We start from the raw sequence: 18,335 nt of genomic DNA, 5'->3' as shown, positions 1-18,335 counted from the left end.
TCTTAGTCAGCAGGGTGCTTCACAAATTTGCTCAGATTATCAGAAAACCATCAAGGATATCTGGTAGAGCGTCTAAATATCTATTTTCCAGTCTGTTATCTGAAAGTTTCTTCACCCAAGTTTAGAAATGAGCTTATCGTATCCCCAAACATACCCACTGACAGAGCCAGATGCACCCCCCCTCACTCATTAACATGCAGTGCAGACACTGCTGTCCTCACAAGGGCAGTGCTAGTAAGGCACAGAGTTGGAAACAGGCCGGGATATCAGGGAATGACATGGAATTGGCGGCCACGCCTTCTGGGATAAGTGACAAAAGCAGTCTGAGGCCAAAGCTGTTATCTCCACGCTTCAGTCTCCTCTCTCTCAGACTTACATACCCGCACAAGCAAAACAAGAAAAAAAAGGCACAAGGATTCTCAAGTTTGAAGTGAGACAAGAACATGTACTTAAAAATATAAATCAGCTCTGCCAAACATATTCCCTCTTCGGGAAAATAAGGAATTACGCGAGTGTGACAATTCCCTGTGATGGGAATAGAAACGGGCATGCTAAGTGTGATTAGTGGAGTGGAGGTCAGAGGGAATAATTATTGGATTAATTAAATTATGAGCAATGTTCCCTTCCTCTGTCCTTGATGTCAACAAAGTTGACTCTGCTGGAACTGCTTGGAGCATCTCATTAAAATATTTATCAACATTTTTCTTCTTCTAGGGGAGCTTAAATTTAAAAAATATTCCCAAACAGATATTTCCTCATCAGAGAAATCCCAGACCCCCTCACATAGCTGTCAGATATGTCTGAAGTACACATCAATAGCAGCCACGTGGTGTTTGTGAAAGTTGGATTTGGGTATGAAATAAAGTCGACTTACTCTCATCAGTACCCTCTCTGTTCTCCTCTATGCCATCTCCCCAGTGCCAATGTCAGCGGGCAGATGGTGTCAGGCAGACACATCTGTGGAGGAGGAGGCGCCTTTTCTCCTTCACAGAGCAGAGACAGGTGTCATCTGCCACACAATTAACATCTTCATGAATACCATTAAGGTGCTAATAAGCTCAGAAATGAGGTTCTGGGTCAGAAACACAATTTACTTTAGATTAGTTGGAGGGTTTTTTTGTTTTTTTTTACCAATGGGAACTCTAAATTCTCTTACCATATTTTGTAAAAGCTGTGTGGAACCTTCCATGGAGTTGGCTGGCCTAAATGAAATGGAAATAAATCACTTAATGCTCATTTTCAAAAACTGTATAACGCTAACTCCACTGAGCCCTCAAAGCCACATGAGCAAAGTTCATAGTAGGAGTTCTGATGGGTGAGGCGCAGATGGCATAGTGGTTAAGGTGCACCCCATGAACGAGGTTGGCCTGGGAGCAGTCTATCCTGTGGCTCTTTTCCCGCATTTCTCTCCCCCACTCTTTTGTCCCTTTTGACTCTATACACTATCCATCTCAGTGAATAAAGACAGAAATGCCCAAACATACTGTTTAGATCTTATGGGTGGTTATTTAACTGCTGGTCCACCAAGACTGACATAACGAAAGAATTAGGGCAGTGTTTCCCAACCATTTTTCCTTGGAGCCCCCCCCTATATATACCTAAGAAAAGCAGAGCCACCCTCAGGATCCAAGAGAGAAAAAATAAGTGACACACTGCTGCCAAAAATCAACACAGATTTTAATAGTTTCACTGATAAAACCCTAAAAAAGGTCTATGCATTCTTTTCTTACCAAAAGACCTTTGTATAAACTACTTAACTGCTTTATCGTGGCTTTAAGTCAAAATTTTTAAAGCTATTTTTGGCAGCCTCAGAGCAGACAAAGTCTTGCACCCCACCCTAAGATCTTTGACCTCCCCCCAGAGGGGTCTCAGACCCCAGGTTGGGAACCAATGAATTAGGGGATGGATTGGAAACTTTAAATCATCATTTACATCAACTGTAAATCATAAACATATCAATATACATGGCCTTAATTGGACAGATTGAGCATATGATCCTTCAGGCAACATACTGATAACAGAGGAGATCAGAGAAGATAAATAGAGGGACAGCTTGAAGATGAAGAAAAGCGAGTAAAGCTGCACCTAGAAACTGAAGGTGTGAAATTCTGTTTCTTTTCCTCTCAGGCTGCTTTTTCTCATTCGTCTGCCAGTTGGGAGTCTGACGGCACAAGGACAGTCGCTTATTGCTCGCTGCTGGATAATGTCACTGACGCAGTTTGCTGAGATCAGAGAGCACGGCCTTACAAACACTAGAGAGACGAAAACCAAAACAAAGGGTTGATTGTGCATGGAAGGGCATAATGACAAATACTGATTTATTGTTCAATTACCAGACTATTTTTCTAACTATATGCTGATCAATGTAGCTGTTTGTCTGCTCATGTTGACTAACTATTGAATGGCCTGTTAACTGGGAGGAATATTTTCTCTATGACAATGAGGAGAATAGATTTAGCTGTTGACTAATGGGGTCATTATTGAAGGGTGATGAATAACGGAGAGAAAGGTGGGAGGGCAGAGACCGATGGAGTCACAACAAGGGGGAGGTTGGAATCAGATTTAATTCTGCTTCCTCTTTTCTTTCCTCTTCCTCACTTTTTAAATAAAAAATACATCAGTATCTTTCATGAGTCACAGCCTCCCTGTAACAGATCTAGCGTGTGTGTGTTCTTCCTTTTGAATGCGAGCCCATTCATAGGGAGGCTTCAAGTCTAAGAGAGTCTACTCCAGCTAGTGTCTGTTTTGTGAGTGAGTGTGTCACTGGATGACAGAGAGAGGGAGAAGAGAGAGAGAGGGGGGAGAAGGCGAGTGAGCGGACAGGCACAGAGAGAAGATCTCTGGGGCAACAGATCTGGTTTGCTCAACTGAAAGACCAAACACATCGGGGTGGATTTCTGCACAATGTAAACGCACACAAGGAGCTGCATCGCACAAAAAGGTCTGTATTTATTATCTACTATTCTGCTGATACTTCAGACTACTTTAAATTTAATGTTTACAGATAGTTTTAGGAGAGATACAGAGCAGGCACCGTATTAACAGAATTTTCAGGCTTATTGTCTACAAATTTCAGCTGCCATCAAGTTTGGTGCATTTTAACTGTGTACAGTCATAAGGAATGATGAAATAGTAAAATTAAAGTAAAAATCAATCAATTTTCCTGGAGGCTTATGGAGTAAGATTAAGGAGGTGAATGCATGTGTACATTCATTCACAAACTTGTGAAAAGAGCAGGCTTCCTCAGTGGCGGTTGAGAACAGGAGGGAAGGAACAGTTGGGTGATGAGTGAAGCTTTGTGCTGCCAGATGGAGGGTAAAGCAGGGGGATAAAAGAGTGTCTTTTAAGTGCAATTTGAACAGAAGCAGGATTTGTTTATGTTTAAAATAATGCAGTCTGTTGTAGGGATGGGGATCAGATCTGCTTCTGCCAAGAAAAATATTTGTCAAAACCTGAAAAGCTCTAACTTTTGAATCTGCTATCAAGTCTCATATGTCCTGTTATAATATGCATGCCTCAAGTTGAACCACACTGCTTGAATCAAATCCCTGGTGTTCAATATTTATTGACTGTCTAATGAAGCTTCTGAATTAAATTAAATTGTCAGCTTTTTTTTTTTTTAAATTTAACCCTTATTTAACCAGATGAAGACCACTGAGATCAAGATCTCTTTCACAATGGTGACCTGGCCAAGAGGTCAGCGTCATAAAATATTACATATTCAAAAGTCAGATTACAATTAATACATTAAAACAATAATTTAAAGCCTACAAAGCTCATTCTAAATTAAAGTGAAGGAAGTTGAAGTAATAAATTCAAAACACTGGCACAGTTCAATGGCCTCGCACTGTCCAGACCAGTCCTAAATCTGTCTGGAGAGTATTCCTTACAGAGGGGGCAGCAAAACCGAATGCATTACATCCCAGTCCATTCCTTACATGAGGTACAAGATGATGAAAAATGTCACAAAAATGCAAGGCATAGAAGCTTTAGTTCTTTGAAGAAGAGTACAAAAAAAAGGATTAACTAAGCCAAGAGGAGCCTTGTAAATCAGAGTCAGCAAGTGAGCACTCAGAGAGGGACAGTCAGATTTAAAACAGAGTCCAAAGTAATGAGATATGAGTGATGGTTGCAGACGTTTACAAGCTCTGAGGGAGAAGCAGGATTTATTTCTTTAATAATATCTTAGAGTTACCCTGAACTTGGTGCCCAAGTTAGCAATATGTGCTTTGAATGACAGCTCACAATCAATATGAAAAGCTAGATATTTATCCATTAAGACGCACTCAATCAATCCCCCTTGCAAAGTTATTACTGATGGGATATTCCCTGGTAATTTGCCTAAATTAGAGAATACCATGTGTTTGGTTTTGTCTGCATTTAAAGCCAATCTAAGTTTCTGCAGACAAGATTGAACAACACAAAAAGTAGACTGTAAAAACTAAAAGGTTATTGATGACGAACAGAGATAAATAATGGTATCATCAGCATAAAAATAAAAGGAGGTATTTGATAGGTAGTCACACATATTGTTAATATAAATGGAAAAAAAGGGATCCTATTACTGAACCTTTAGGCACCCCTTTAGAGATGTCCAGAAAAGAAGAGTTGGCCAGCCATTTGAACACATAAAATAGAAAGATAGTTGGCAAACCAGATTGCTGCTTGGTTTGAGATGCCAATGTGATGGAGTACATTGATCAACAGATTGAAGTCCTCAGTGTCAAATGGCTTCAACACAACTACATAAAAACAAATTTGGATGGTCAGCTGCTTGCAAGGATGGCCAAACAGGTAAAGAGGTCTAAAAAACTATGTTGAAATTGGAAGGGTTCTTTTTACCAGGGTTAAGTTCATGCCATAATCTTTAATCTATACTCAAAGTTCCTTCATAATAATAATAATAATAATAATAATAATACATTTTATTTGTATTGCACTTTACATTTCAGCAGTCTCAAAGTGCTACAGAGCAGAAGAATAATACAATATAATTATAAGATTAAGTTTTTCTCTTAGAATCAAAGCAGGCCAGTACCCGGACAGGAAGTCAGTTTCCTTTAGTTTGAGACAGTAAAAAATTCCACAATAAAATGAAAAAACAGTTTTAACTGTAAAATAATGGAATCTCAAAATGCAACAAAATGGGAAGATTAATCACAAACAACTACAGAATTTCTGAGATCATTAAAATTTTAATTATCCTACAGCCCTGGTTCAAATGTATCCACAAGAAAATGAAATAATAAAACAGCTGTTCAGACAGAAAAAAGGTTTTATTATTAAGGAATATAAGAAACACTAGTTCAGAAAAAAACTGCAGTCTCATCTTTCCACTGAATAATAGAGAAGTAGACTTTATCGATAGAGGTGGAAAGATTCAGATCCATGAGGGGTCTTGATAAGGAAAATAATTCCCATCACTCCTCTGTTCATTATAACATGAACATGAACTCCAAAAAATATGTGATTTTATTGTCTACGGTAGTAAGAAGTCTCTAGAGTGATCAAATGATAGAAGAACGAGGTATAAAAATAAACTTTACAACAGAGATGAACTAACAGGCACACATCCACACACTCAGACATCAAAGCAGAAAAGCTAATTATCTGCACTGGCTACTGACCAAAAATCATCATCCACTCTGTTTTCATAATGATCATTATTTCCTGAGTTAAACTCATGTTACCTTTCTGCTACCCTCTTTGAAACACCACTGCTCTGACTTTTCATATCCTCCTTTCATGCCCTGAATATCAGACAGAATCAGAGAACAGCAGAACAGCAGTGCTCGACCCCTGCTGGAGCTTTGAGTGCACTCAGGTGCTCTGCGAGATTTTTGTCATTCAAATGTGAAGGGAATGAATAAAAACATTAGTTCATTGTAGGGTAGATTTATTCAATTTCCACCTCGTTGTCTAAATTTAGAGTCTTGCCTGTCATTTATCAGCATATATTATGTGTACTTTTAGTCGTACAAGCTTTACAAAGGGACACCTACAGAGTTAAATCCATAAACACTCTAACAGGAGGATTTTAGCTTTTACAAAGAATGTGGCTGAGAGGTTAAGTCGCATTTTGTGAAACCACTTTCTTCATACTTTCATCATTCCTGCATATCTCTGACCTCTGGGTTATCTCTGGTATTTGGGGCTGCAGAGGCAATTTGGAATTCATGTGGTTGAACCTCAGGTCGTGATTTTTTCAGCAGATCCAGCTCAGACTATGAGATATTTAACATGCTGGAAATTCAGGCTACTTTCACCTCCTGGCAATGTGGCGTTTGAGCTGAAACTGTTCAGCATATATCTGTGTGAGCACATACAGAAGGTGTGAAATTCTCTTTACATATCACACATGAGCATGCATGTTAAATGAATATCCCTGGTGTTACCTCTATTTGCTCAGCTTGTCTTTGTGCTGGCATGGGGTATGAATACAGTATTGGAAAGTACACCACACACTCACACATGCAAATGCACAACAGAATATGGCCCAAATGCCATGACATTTTGCTTCACATGGATCTTGTCCATTATTCATGAGGTGAAGAGCTAATACTAGAGCTGAACAGACAACAGAATGTGTGTCTCTGGGAAGTTAAGGTTCTAGTGCAGATTTGCATTTGCTGCATGCATGGACTGTTAACACTCAAGGCTGTGTTTTGCCACTGAAAGAGATCTGTGCAACTCCAAGGCTGTATGTGCTAAGCCTTGAAATTACACAATACTATGTAAACCAGCTTTATGCAGAAAAATACTTTAAGTAAATAACAAAAAAACTGTCTCTGATCTGTCACATAACAATGCATCATAAAACTGATTTAAGCAAAAAATACAACAATGACAACAGTCCACAATATTTACATGTAAAGAATAGCACAAATGAGACAAATTGTCCCATTTATGTCCCATTTATAGAGATGGTGAGAAAATGACGAGGGTGAGAAACAGATTGAGAAAGTGGAGCACAGGAAGCTTCACGGCACAAAGTCTCAGGAGGAGCTTTGTTGAACGTGCCCCACCAGCAGAGGATGTGATTGTTTGAAGAGTGATTTGCAGAGATTGAGTTGCTCAGGAAAGCGTTTGATCAGGGAGAGAAAGGAGCTTTAGGGGTCAGGGCCCACTGTCTATAGAAAGAGTCTGATGGTGGACAAAACATGTGTTCAAGTCAAGACCGAACAAAGAGAGATGAGGCAGAGAAAGAGAGCAAAGCTACAGAAGTCATGATGGGAAATTTGCTCAAGGCAGCCCAGTTTGAAAGGACCACAGCACCTATGGCCAAGAGTAGACAGAATTTAATAAAAGCTCTTGACATAGCCAGGAGAGCAATACTGACACTTAAAAAGCGGAAATGCATGATCATAAAAAAATCATAACTGGGAATGAAAAGAGGGAGCATTTCTGTGAGAGGCCACTGAAGAGCTCCAGGCTGGCAGGCTCAGGAGGAAAGGGAAGAATGAGGAAGCTGAGAGGCAGCGTAGCTGAAGAAGACAACAGAAAGGCAGCCTTTGGTTAACAAAAGAAGTCAAATGTTCAAGTAACCACTTTGGTTTTGAAGAGGCGAAACTAGAACAATACAAAGTAACTGGCAAAATTTGTTGCAGTTGTGGCCTCCTCTGAAGGCTAATCCTTTTAAATTCACACACAACCATATATCTTTTTTCTAAATAATAATCATGATCTCAATATCAGTCAAAATCATAATAATAATTTCCCATAATTGAGCAGCCTATCCAATATAACTTGAACAGTGAAGGAGGCACTTCTTCTAGTGTAAGCTGTTAGAGAAGAAAAAAGAAATGTACATTTGTAAAGTCGAATCAAAGAACCCCAGGTTTTGGGGATGCCTGGCCCTAAGGACTGGAAATCGCTTCAAGAGAATTTTCAGGCCATTGCATCTTTTAGGAACAGTTACCAGTAGTTTCCATCATCCCACTGTGAAGCCAGTGATGCTTTAAAAAGCCTGTTTCTGCACAGGGTGAAGTCAAGGAGTAAGACTTCTTCTTTTCCATTTAAAAGCAAGAAAAACAGGAAGAAATAAAGTGGTCACAGTGACAGCAGAAGTCTAGAAGAGCAATTGTAGACTGTGTCAAAGATGGATGAAATGATGGCTATGAAAAAATACAGCTAATTAGCCATAATATCTGGAGCTCCTCCTACTAATAGGTAGTGTAGGTTATAAAAACCACCTGAACCATGTAAACAGATGGTATACTTAGACTTGGCCATGGCATGTGTAAGACTGACTAGGCACTGTACAATAACTCATGCACCAGCACAAGCACTGGAGTACAGCATTTACACAACATAAGATACAACCGTTTCTGCCACAATCATTTTTCACAATGCTGTAGTGTTAGAGAACCCTGTATGAACAAAATGACTCAAAATAAAACAAAAAGTGGGAATGTTAATTTTATATTGTCTGTGTTATTTTCTATAGTGCCAGTTCTGTGAGAGTGCTTGCTTGCAGTGTATCATGTGATGAAAAATCCATACTCAGCCCTAGTTGGACTGGGAGTAATGTGAATGAAACTCAGCTGAGGGTAAGGAAAGGGGAAAATGGGCTTTGGGACGGTACAGGGCAAATAGCCGTAGATTGAGAGCTCCCTAACTTTGTTTTCATGCCGATTTGATGTTTGGCTTTTCTTTGTTACTTTGTGCAAAAAGTGTATGTGATGGTGAAATTTCATGGCTGACATCTTTGTCAGCAAATGTGGCACTGTGGGCACCAGATTAAAGGGACAGAGGAGGAACAGCACAAGGAAACATGAACACTAACAGAGGAGTCTCTGAACTTTCTTTAAAGGAGTGCTCAAACTGCTAGTACTAGACAGACTGGCTCTGTGATGATGCAGACTCAATATCAGCACCCATGGCAGGGTTTGTGGTGTCACCTTTGTACAAACAGAAGAGGTAGAGCAGGCCTGATCTGGCTGGACCCCTGACAAACCTGGAGAGTGGGCCCTCCCCAGTTGTGATTAATGGATGATATCAGTGCATGTGTGTTAGATAAGTAGCATTGGTACTAGCATCCTGGCTAACAGTTCCCTCAATTGGGAGCTGAAAAGTGTGTCAAATTGTTATTGGGTTTTAAAGCTGACATAATTTATTAGTGCCACTTTATAATCCCCATTTAACCACCTTTTGCCTGTTTTTTGCCCCTTTTCATTAATTTTGCACACTTTTTACCAATTTTTGCCACATTTGAACCCTTTTTATCATTTTTTGTCCTGCCTATTTTTGCCACTTTATACAAAAATTTGCCCCTTTAAACCAAACTTTCTCCTTTTACTGCCATTACCTCTTCTGCCCATTTTTTCTACTTTTAACCAACTTTGCCTCTTTTCCTCCTGTTTTGCCACTTTTGAGCCATTTTGCCAAATGTTTGCCCATCTTTGCCACTTCCTGCCTATTTTTTTGTCTCTGTTGAAATATCCTTATTGCCACTATAAACCCAATTTTAATGCTATTTCACCACCTTCTCTGTCCATTTTGTCAACTTTTAAGCCATTCTGCACATTTACAACTACTATTGCCTCCTTTTTAACCAATTTTACCACTATCACCATTTTTTATGTCCATTTTCCCAAATGTAATCAAATGCCACGCCCATTTCTCTTTTTTTTTTGGTTGCCACGCTCGTTTTTGCCTATTGTTTCCCCTTTTGACCACCTTTCCTGCCTGTTCTTGCTACTTTCAATACATTTTTCCCACTTCGTCTTTTTTCCTCTGTCAACCAATTTTTCCACTTTTAACTCATTTTAGTTTTGTTTAAAAAAGGGTATTTACATTTTGAGGAATGTAATATACTGTAGCAGAGATAAGAATAATTTGCTGAGATAATAATTATTATTATTTACCTTTAAATAAATTGTTTACACAGATTAATTTTACAATGGATCATGATTTTGCTGATCTCCATGCCCCCCCCCCCCCATTCGATTGGGGGGGGGGGGCATTCCCCAAAGCCTTTTGGTGTAACCCTCCCAAAACTCCTTTCACTTGCACAAAACCCTAACCCTAGCCCTATTATTTGGTCCCTGTCAAACAAACTCAAGAACAAATGGCATAACCCTCAGTGGTAGGAAGTTTAAAGAACAAGGTAATAATTGCACAGAAATAATTTTAAACCACCCTTGGCACTGATGCTGAGCAAAGTTAGAGATGAAACAAGCTTGAAGTTGAGATTCTCAACAAGAGAGGGCAGTGTAGCAGAGCTTTTACTGGTGTCTAATAGATCTGAAGGAAAAGAAAGTACAAACTTAGCTCCACCATGCCTTGTAGCTTAACTATGTCAGGAGTCATGATATACTCAACATTCACATCATTTTCTTGCATTAAGAAGTATCATTTTCCCAATTAGCTCTTGTGTTCTCTATACTATGCTTGCAGCTATTACAAAGGAAAATTACCACTGATATTTATTGTGTGTAGGCGGATTAGTGTGTGTGCCTGTGTGTGTATGTCTGACCTCTTCAGCCTCAGTGGGACTGCATGGCCTGCCCTCTTAAAGTAGATTAGCTTGAAAAAGAACTGAACATACCTTGTTGCCTGGATACAAAAAGCATGATTAAGCCCAATTATCAGCCACTTCGCTCACGACGAACAAGCTTCATCACAGATTTGAAAACAACGTATCATTAACAGCAGCAGCCTATACAGAGCAGGAGAGAGTGGGTGGGAGTGACAGAAGAACAAGATAGGCAAGATAAGGTGGAACAGCAGAAGTAACACAAGGGATGAGTGAGTTGGCAGAGGTTCAGTGACATGTTTAACATTTCATATGACTGACACAGTTTGTGCTGAAATTACATATGTGGGGTGGCATTTATAACTACTGGCATACTGGTAGACTTGTTTTTCACCAGTAAGTATAACTTAAAAAAAATAAAAAATAAAAAACTTTGACCAAAGGGGTCACACAATGTTTTCAGAATAAAATTAATCTAAATGTTCTTAAGGGTAAAAGGTGAGCACGGATATAAACAATTGCAAATGAAAGCCTGAAAATAAAACCAATTTGAGGTCAGCAAAAAGAAGGAACACACATGCACACACAGTGAATACCAATGCTTCAACTTTGAGAAGCTGCAGTAAGAAAAGGCCAATGAGAGTCTGAAAAGAATTGGCAAAATACTTCTTCACTGGGCCTGGAAGACCACTGAGAGTATTTGATAAAGAAAACAGAGTTGAGGGGCAAAAGAACATGCAATCATAAAAAGAAAGAGCAGCCTAGCTTGTCCCTCCCTCATTATGCTGTGTATCTCCCTGAAGGTACAGTGGGGTATAAATTAAAGGGAGCAGACAAATGGAGAGAATGGGGAAGAAAATGAAAGGGAGTGAATAAATGGAGAATAAAAGAATTTGGGTCCAGAGAGGCTCACTTGAACTTCAAAAGCGACATAAGTCAATAGTGGTTTTGTACCAACATTGACATTTGTGGCTCAAGGGCTCAGACTGAAACATCAGGCCCCAACTGGAGCCACACATTTGCAAAAGATTACTCAGAAAATAGCAACTTATTATCATCTGGTGTTAACTCAGTGGACATCAGCTCTGTAATCACTCATGCTGTTTGAAGTCAGACTCACTGACAGCAAAAAACACCAGATAAGTACACAGATCCTCCTTTCCTTAATGTTGAATATGATTTTGTCATTAAGAATGAGTGAGACAAAAATCATCACTCCCCTCAATACAACAATTCATACTGAACACAATACGAGTCAATAATTACTATTCGATATTTTTTCAAAGTTTTTCAATCCTACTTGTTACTGACCCTTATATTGATGTTTTCACCACACTTGTTTGCAAAAGCTTTGTTGTTTTCATGATTGTGTACAAGGCTGTAAGTTTAACAAATAAGTCAATTTACTTTGTGATTTAAGTAGATAAATAAAAATATGCTATTTCTATTGATTCTTACATTGTCTAATTTCATCCTAACATACAGGCCTTTCCTACAGGAAAGAACAGTTTATGTTATGTATCTAAAATTGAGTTTTTTTATAATGAAGAATTATTTATTTTTTGTGTATTTGAAAAAATTATATAAGATGAGAACTTAAATAATTATATATTTATTGAAAAAAAAAATATTGAAAAAAAAGACCCAAATAGATTATTTTTCCCATATCGTATAGCCTAGTAGCGATGAGTTGTAGAATAAAAAATGATCTTTCCTCATTGACAACAACAATATGATGTAGATTTTCAAACAGGTTGTTCAAGTAAGCCACTCCTTTAAAATAAAGTTAAATTCATGTGGGATGTTATGTGGAACAATTCTCCTGCTATGTGCTGTCTGTAGTCAAGAGGTGGAAAAGTGAGTATTATACTACAGTAAAATTAATGTTACAGTGGGTTAACTTACTTAAGTAAAAGTAAAATTAGCGATTTTTAAATGTAGCCTACTCAAAAAGCGCCTAAACATACTCAATTACAGTAATCTAAATAAATGTAATGTTATTTTCCACCTCCGTTGAAACACAAAGAATTATCACTATAACATTTGCTCCTAAGATGATCATCTGAGAGTCGAGTGTTATGCCAAAAAGTACAAATCTGTCTAGTTTTCCTGAGAATTTCTGTGCTCTTCATGCACCTGTTTACAGAAGAATAACTTATTTACGTTTAATGTAGCATTCAGAAGTACAGAGAAGAAGCATAAACAATTCAAAATTTCCTAACATTATTTTTATGTCACAGCTTCAAAAATCCTTACTTCTCATGATCCTCTTCTATTATTTTAACACAATTTTCACAGTTTTTGACTTTTAACAACAAACATCGCAACTTTGGCTAGGTGCTAGCATAGCCTGCCTCGATAACGGCTAGCAATACTTCATAATCACTGTCCAGCCTAACCAACTGAATAACAGTTTATATGGACCGGTGTTAAATATAAAAGCTACACCACCACCTGTACCAAGTTTTATTGGAAAAACATTGTAGCGCTGTAGTGTTAAGAAACTTTTTTACTTTTTGAACCGTTAATGCTGTTCGCTAAGCTAAACTTTAGCACCTATTAGCCTGAGTCGCTAACACCCCAGCACATAGACATACCTCAGCTCTGCCTGTTCAGTAAAACTCAGTTTTATTTCTGACCAAAACCCACTACAATTTTCTACGGTATTTTCTCAGTCACAGTCTAGTTATAGTAGTCTTACCTTAACATTCATGACAATAATGTGCATGCAACGTGTAAAATGGGATCTAATGAAAGTGGGGTGGGCTTCAGGGACACCAAACTGAACACAAATTTGTTATTTCATCAATTCCATACCAGCAAAGTAAAATTACCTTATTTCCAGTAACACTAAAAACATTAAACTTCTATATACGAATGCCACTACTATTGAAAAAGTCTTAAGTTGCATCCTTGCACCTTTGCGCTACATTCACACAACCGTCACACCTCCACGTTTCAGTTCATGTATATAATTTAATTAAATGAGTTATTTACTCCACAATTCTGAATATTGTGTGACCATGCACACATATGGCCAAGGTAAAAATGCATAACCATGAAAAGCAGAGGAAGGAAGAGAGAGGAGGCAGAAAGAAGGAAAATGGGCATACATCACTGAGATGAAGCCTGTGTGCTGACCTCTTGCTTTCATCCTGTCATGGTCACATTTTCCTCCCTTTGAAGTATACTCTGCAGTCATAGGAGACACAAGAATGGCCTAACCTAAATATCTAATAGCTCCTCTTCGTCTGTGAACGTCTCATCTCCTATCTTCTTGTTTGGTTTCACTCAGTAATTTGCGGTGGAATATTATTAGCAGTTTTAATACGTAGTGTAGGAGGGTTAGCTCTCAGCTGTCTTTGTGAAAGCTGATTATGAGGAGGTTAATTTCATCAGATAAACATGATTTCATTTCTAATCATGTAGCAGCTCTAGGCACCGAGCCTAACATCATTCAACGAGACTAGCGCTCCCCCTGCTGTTACCCCTGCGTTACTATCAAGTCAGTATCCCTGGATATGTCAAGCTCTTTGACTTTAGCAAGTTATCTGCAATAATTAAAACGTATTCTACAGAAGAAACAGAGACAAGTCTCAACAGCCAGAACAAATAACAAATGTTTTCCAGTGCTATGGAGGTCCGAAGTTTACATTACGGTAAAATAACAAAAATTTGCCAGTTCTAAGGCGGCCTTAATTTCATGAATGCCTGAAGTATAAATTACCACATAATACAACATTTTGCCAGTTCTAAGGAAGCCTGAAGTGTACATTACCAAAGTAACAAATATTTGCTAATGCTGTTGAGGCAAAAAGTGTACAATAAAACTGCAAATGTTTACTAGATCTATGGTGACCTTAAGTCAACAAGATCACAACTATCTAATGTTTGTCTATTCTATGGAGGCCTTTAGCATACCTTATCATAAAATAAGAAATGTTTGCGAGTTCTGTGGAGGTCATGAGTTTCCAATTTCACAAATACCAAATGTTAACCAGTTCCACAGTGGCACCAAGTTTCATGAGGCCCTGAAGTTAACATTACTACAAAATAACAAATGTTTGCCAGTTCTATGAAGGCCTGAAGTATAAATTAACACACAATGCCAAATGTTTCCCAGTTCTGTGGAGGCCCAACCATTATGCTGCCACAAAATAATAACATTTTGCCAGTTTATGGGGCTCCTAAGTAGACATTACCACATAATACCACGTCTTTGCTAGTTCTATGGAGGTCCTAAGCAGACATTACCACAAAATAACATGTTTGCTAATGCTATTAAGGCAAAAATAATACATTACAATATACATTATAATAAAACTACAAATATTTAACAGTTCTTTAGTGGTCTTAAGTCTACAATATCACAAATACTAACTGTTTGACAGTTCTATGGAAGCCTAAAATGTGCATTACCACATAATATCAAACAATTGCCAGTTCTATCGAGGCCTTCAAAGGATGTGCATCTACTACTCTGTTTGCCTGTGATAACTTATTTCCAGGATCTTGACTTGTTAATGTCCTTATCTCAAACAATGATACATCACTTGATTGTGAGTTCATTTCTTGGAATCTTCAGAAAATGGTGTAAATTAATTTATTTTCAGTGGTAAACTAGCCTTGTTGTCACAGGATAAGGATAAGGGATAAGGGCATAAATTGGGTGAGGACTCAAAGAAACTATCAAAATAAGCCTATCATCAAGGGGGAAAAAGTAAAAATAAAATGTATGGAGACATGTCTTCTTAGGGCTTCTGTAAAGCCTTTGCTGCAACTATCTGCATTGCATTTATAGCTCTTGTTCAACCTTAAGCTAAGTTTATCATTTGCATTTTTACTAGTTATGTCTATTAAAAATGATTGGGAATGATGGGGTCTGTTTGCTGTTTAATTATTTTTCTGATCCCTCTATCTGAAGGGCGAAAAGAAAATTCACATTGTTTGCAGCTAATATTCCCTAGGGGTCTGTGCATCTGAGGCTCTTGAAGTAAATTGTTGACCTTGAATTGAGTGGCAAAAGTCCTCTGCCTTTCTCTAAATCTTAAGCAGAGATGAGCATGTGGGTGTCAAGAAGCATCTTCAACACTGAAGTAGAGAAATAAAGTCCTGACAGCCCCAGCAGACTATAATGAATCTCTCCAACAGGTCCTATAAATTATGAACATGCCAGACTCCTTCTTTATTTCAAATTAAATCTCCTCATCTTTTTTTCTCTCTCATGCTCATCTCTGTTGAATGTCAGCCAGGATGTCAGGGATGGACGTCCCACTGGTCGACCATAATGAGACAGGAATCCCTCCCATAGACAATGGCACCTTCCTCCGATTCTCCCCGACCTCTTCCTCCACGTCTGCGGCCGCCTCCTCACCAGGAGGGCGTCAGGGCAATGTGTATGTCTATGTGTGGCTCTTCCTCGGCCTGCTGGTCTTCCTGCTGACGCTGCTCATCATCTCCCTCCACAGGCTGAAAAATATCATCTCCTCCTCCTCCTCTGTCCCTGATTGCAGCAGTGAGGGAGGGAGCTCTTTCACAAACATGGAAATCTGCAGTATCTCATCTCAGAGGTCCACCATCTCTTCATTGTCCACCTGAGTGAAATAGGATGGTTGCACAGAGACACACAGACATGTATATGGCCTGGTGTACTTTTATATGCATGCAAACATCAAGAATGCACACTCAGAACTTCCTCACTGTGAGAAATAAACAAAAAAAAACTCAGTCACAAAAATGGTGTGACTTTACACATGTTGCATGTATATAATCATCCTTATGGTGCAGCAGGCATGATGTGATTGCAAATGCTCATGGGAAATGTACAACAGCACACAATGTGACAGACCAGTCTTAAGGGATAAGGACTGAAAAGCCTTAATTCAAAAATGTAGACAAGAGAAACTGCTTTTCTTTTGCAGAAAATAATGAGGAACTACATTTTTCCTTTGTTTTTGTATTAATTTCTTGTACTGTACTTGACATATTTACTGTAGAACAAGACATAACTAAGTGATGCTTTAACAGCATGTTTAACAATGTCTGTAGGCTACATTGCAAAAACAGTATTGCAATAAAGAACACCAGTTTGTACAGAAATTCATAACTGTGCCTCAGTTGTGATGCCTAAACTTAATCAAGTTTTAACACATCAAAAGATGAGATAGATTAAAAAATGTCAAAATATCGACCTATTCCATAATACTCTAGAGAAAATGGAAAGGTGACAGCAAAGTCATCCTGCCTTGGATATAAAGGTGAGACAGAAATAAAGGTTATATCGTTGACAGATAGTCAGCGTTTCATAGCAGCTACAGACACACCGGGTCAAAAGGGGCATGAATAGTGAGATGAAATTCTGGTTCTGAACGACAGCTCTACCAGCGTGACGGATTACCCTCTCCTTCCTGTCAGCTCATATGGCGTCTGATAGCTGTCTCCATAGTGACTGAAGCATGAAAGCTCTGTGCAGCTGTCAGCCTTGTCTCTACTGTAGGCTTAAGATATAATTATGGCTTACTCTGCTCAAAATATAACTTTGTTTCTAGTAGTGTTACATGTGGTCTACTTTTTACATAGCCAAAAAATCAAATGATATAAAAATGTGGACTAAGGACTACAGTTGGTTTAGCATTATTTAAACATATAATTTCGGGCTTTTTATGTTTTTATTTGAGAGAGGAGAAAGTGAATGGAGTTTGAAACAGGGATGAAAAAGGAGGAAAGAGATGTGGAAAAGAAGGTGAGAAAACATTATTTAATTTCTACACTATATCTAAGACTATAAATCATGAAAAAATCATCACAATGACTGAGCCACAACGAATGCTGTACTGTGCAGAACTTTTAGGCATGTTTGGGCCAAGAACTGCAGCTGAAGTAAAGGGTAGATGTGGCAAGTAAGCCACCTGAGGGCACCTGAGGGCAGGAAGGAGGACTGCCACAGCCGTAGTTGTGCTCTGTGTGTACGTGTATATTAAAACAGGAAAACAATCTGTTAAAAAAATATAAAAGTGCACACCTAGGGCAGAGCAAGGGCTGGATGTGGGGGGGGGGGGGGGGGGCTTGGCCTAGGTTAGTAGGGCTAACAAGAGCCCCTGGTCAGGCTGCTGATGTTCCAAGGGCCCAAAATCCACTGGTGGTCTCAGGGAGTGACAAGGCCCACACACAACTGAGATGCCGTCAAGCAACCCGTGTGTCGACATGTGTTGAGCTTTACTCTGGCTGCCCCCCCTCCCAGTTCTTGGTTGTGGCACACTGGGCCTGTGATAAATGCTTAGCACCCTATATGCCAAACAAAACATGCCAACAAGAACATGACTGTACATGCATTATACAAGAATAAATGAAAAAACATAGTTACACAGATAAATAACACACATAAATAAAAGAGTTTATATTGGATCATTTTTGGATTTAGTTGTGAAATATCTTCAGTAATAAAGGGTTAGTTTAGATTGACCTTTGGTAATCTGAATCTCATGCTGGGGGACAGGAGCTCAAATTCAGCATGGAGACAAGACTCAGGACATTCTGACATGTCTTGTGCCTTAGATATTACTCTCTAAACGATCTGAAACAAATCAGGTCACTTAATGCCAGTGATTTAACTGGCAACCTAAACCACTTAAACTCAAACTTTATCAAATTGAAAGGCCATCAAACCAGGTGAAGATTGCAAATTAGGCCCAGAATCAAGCTGGAAAAAGTTCTCAGTTTGCTGTATGCTCCAACCTGACCAAGCTTCTGGAGAAAATGCAGTCACTGCTAAGATGTTTACAAAGCTACATCCCCCTTTGTTGCTGTTAAAATCAGGGGACACAACTTCCATCTTGAATCTTTTCAGGTCCTTAGTATT

General features: G+C 38.8%; 2 protein-coding genes across 7 annotated transcripts in view; one reads left to right on the top strand and one right to left on the bottom strand.

Moving 5' to 3' along the window:
- The window catches only part of ccna1 (cyclin A1), a 29,221-nt gene extending 15,977 nt beyond the window's left edge, over positions 1–13,244 (bottom strand). For 2 of the 4 annotated variants that reach the window (XM_041800675.1, XM_041800677.1), the window contains exons 1-2: positions 13,179–13,237; positions 10,550–10,660 (exon numbers count right to left, since the gene is read on the bottom strand). The gene's annotated coding sequence lies outside the window, so the exon portion shown is untranslated. Of the gene's footprint in view, positions 1–874; positions 984–1,156; positions 1,203–2,085; positions 2,253–10,549; positions 10,661–13,178 lie in introns of all 4 variants that reach the window. The other 2 variants (XM_041800674.1, XM_041800676.1) reach the window with 2 other exon arrangements.
- On the top strand, positions 2,839–16,454 carry LOC121518395 (serine-rich and transmembrane domain-containing protein 1). 3 transcript variants are annotated; one of them, XM_041800680.1, is made up of 2 exons: positions 2,839–2,941; positions 15,730–16,454. In XM_041800680.1, exon 2 carries the CDS (start codon positions 15,731–15,733, stop codon positions 16,073–16,075), a length of 345 nt encoding a protein of 114 aa, XP_041656614.1. In that variant the 5' UTR covers positions 2,839–2,941; position 15,730; the 3' UTR covers positions 16,076–16,454. The 3 variants fall into 3 exon arrangements, with proteins under 3 accessions (XP_041656614.1, XP_041656612.1, XP_041656613.1); XM_041800678.1 differs by having other exon boundaries at positions 2,862–2,941; positions 15,726–16,454; XM_041800679.1 differs by lacking the exon at positions 2,839–2,941 and adding an exon at positions 12,287–12,334 and having other exon boundaries at positions 15,726–16,454.
- Positions 16,455–18,335: the final 1,881 nt, after the last annotated feature.

This window comes from Cheilinus undulatus, linkage group 12, assembly GCF_018320785.1.
Source record: "Cheilinus undulatus linkage group 12, ASM1832078v1, whole genome shotgun sequence".
NCBI lineage: Eukaryota > Metazoa > Chordata > Actinopteri > Labriformes > Labridae > Cheilinus > Cheilinus undulatus.
The sequence above is the reverse complement of the archived record's forward strand: the minus strand, read 5'-3'. Positions and strand labels throughout refer to the sequence as shown.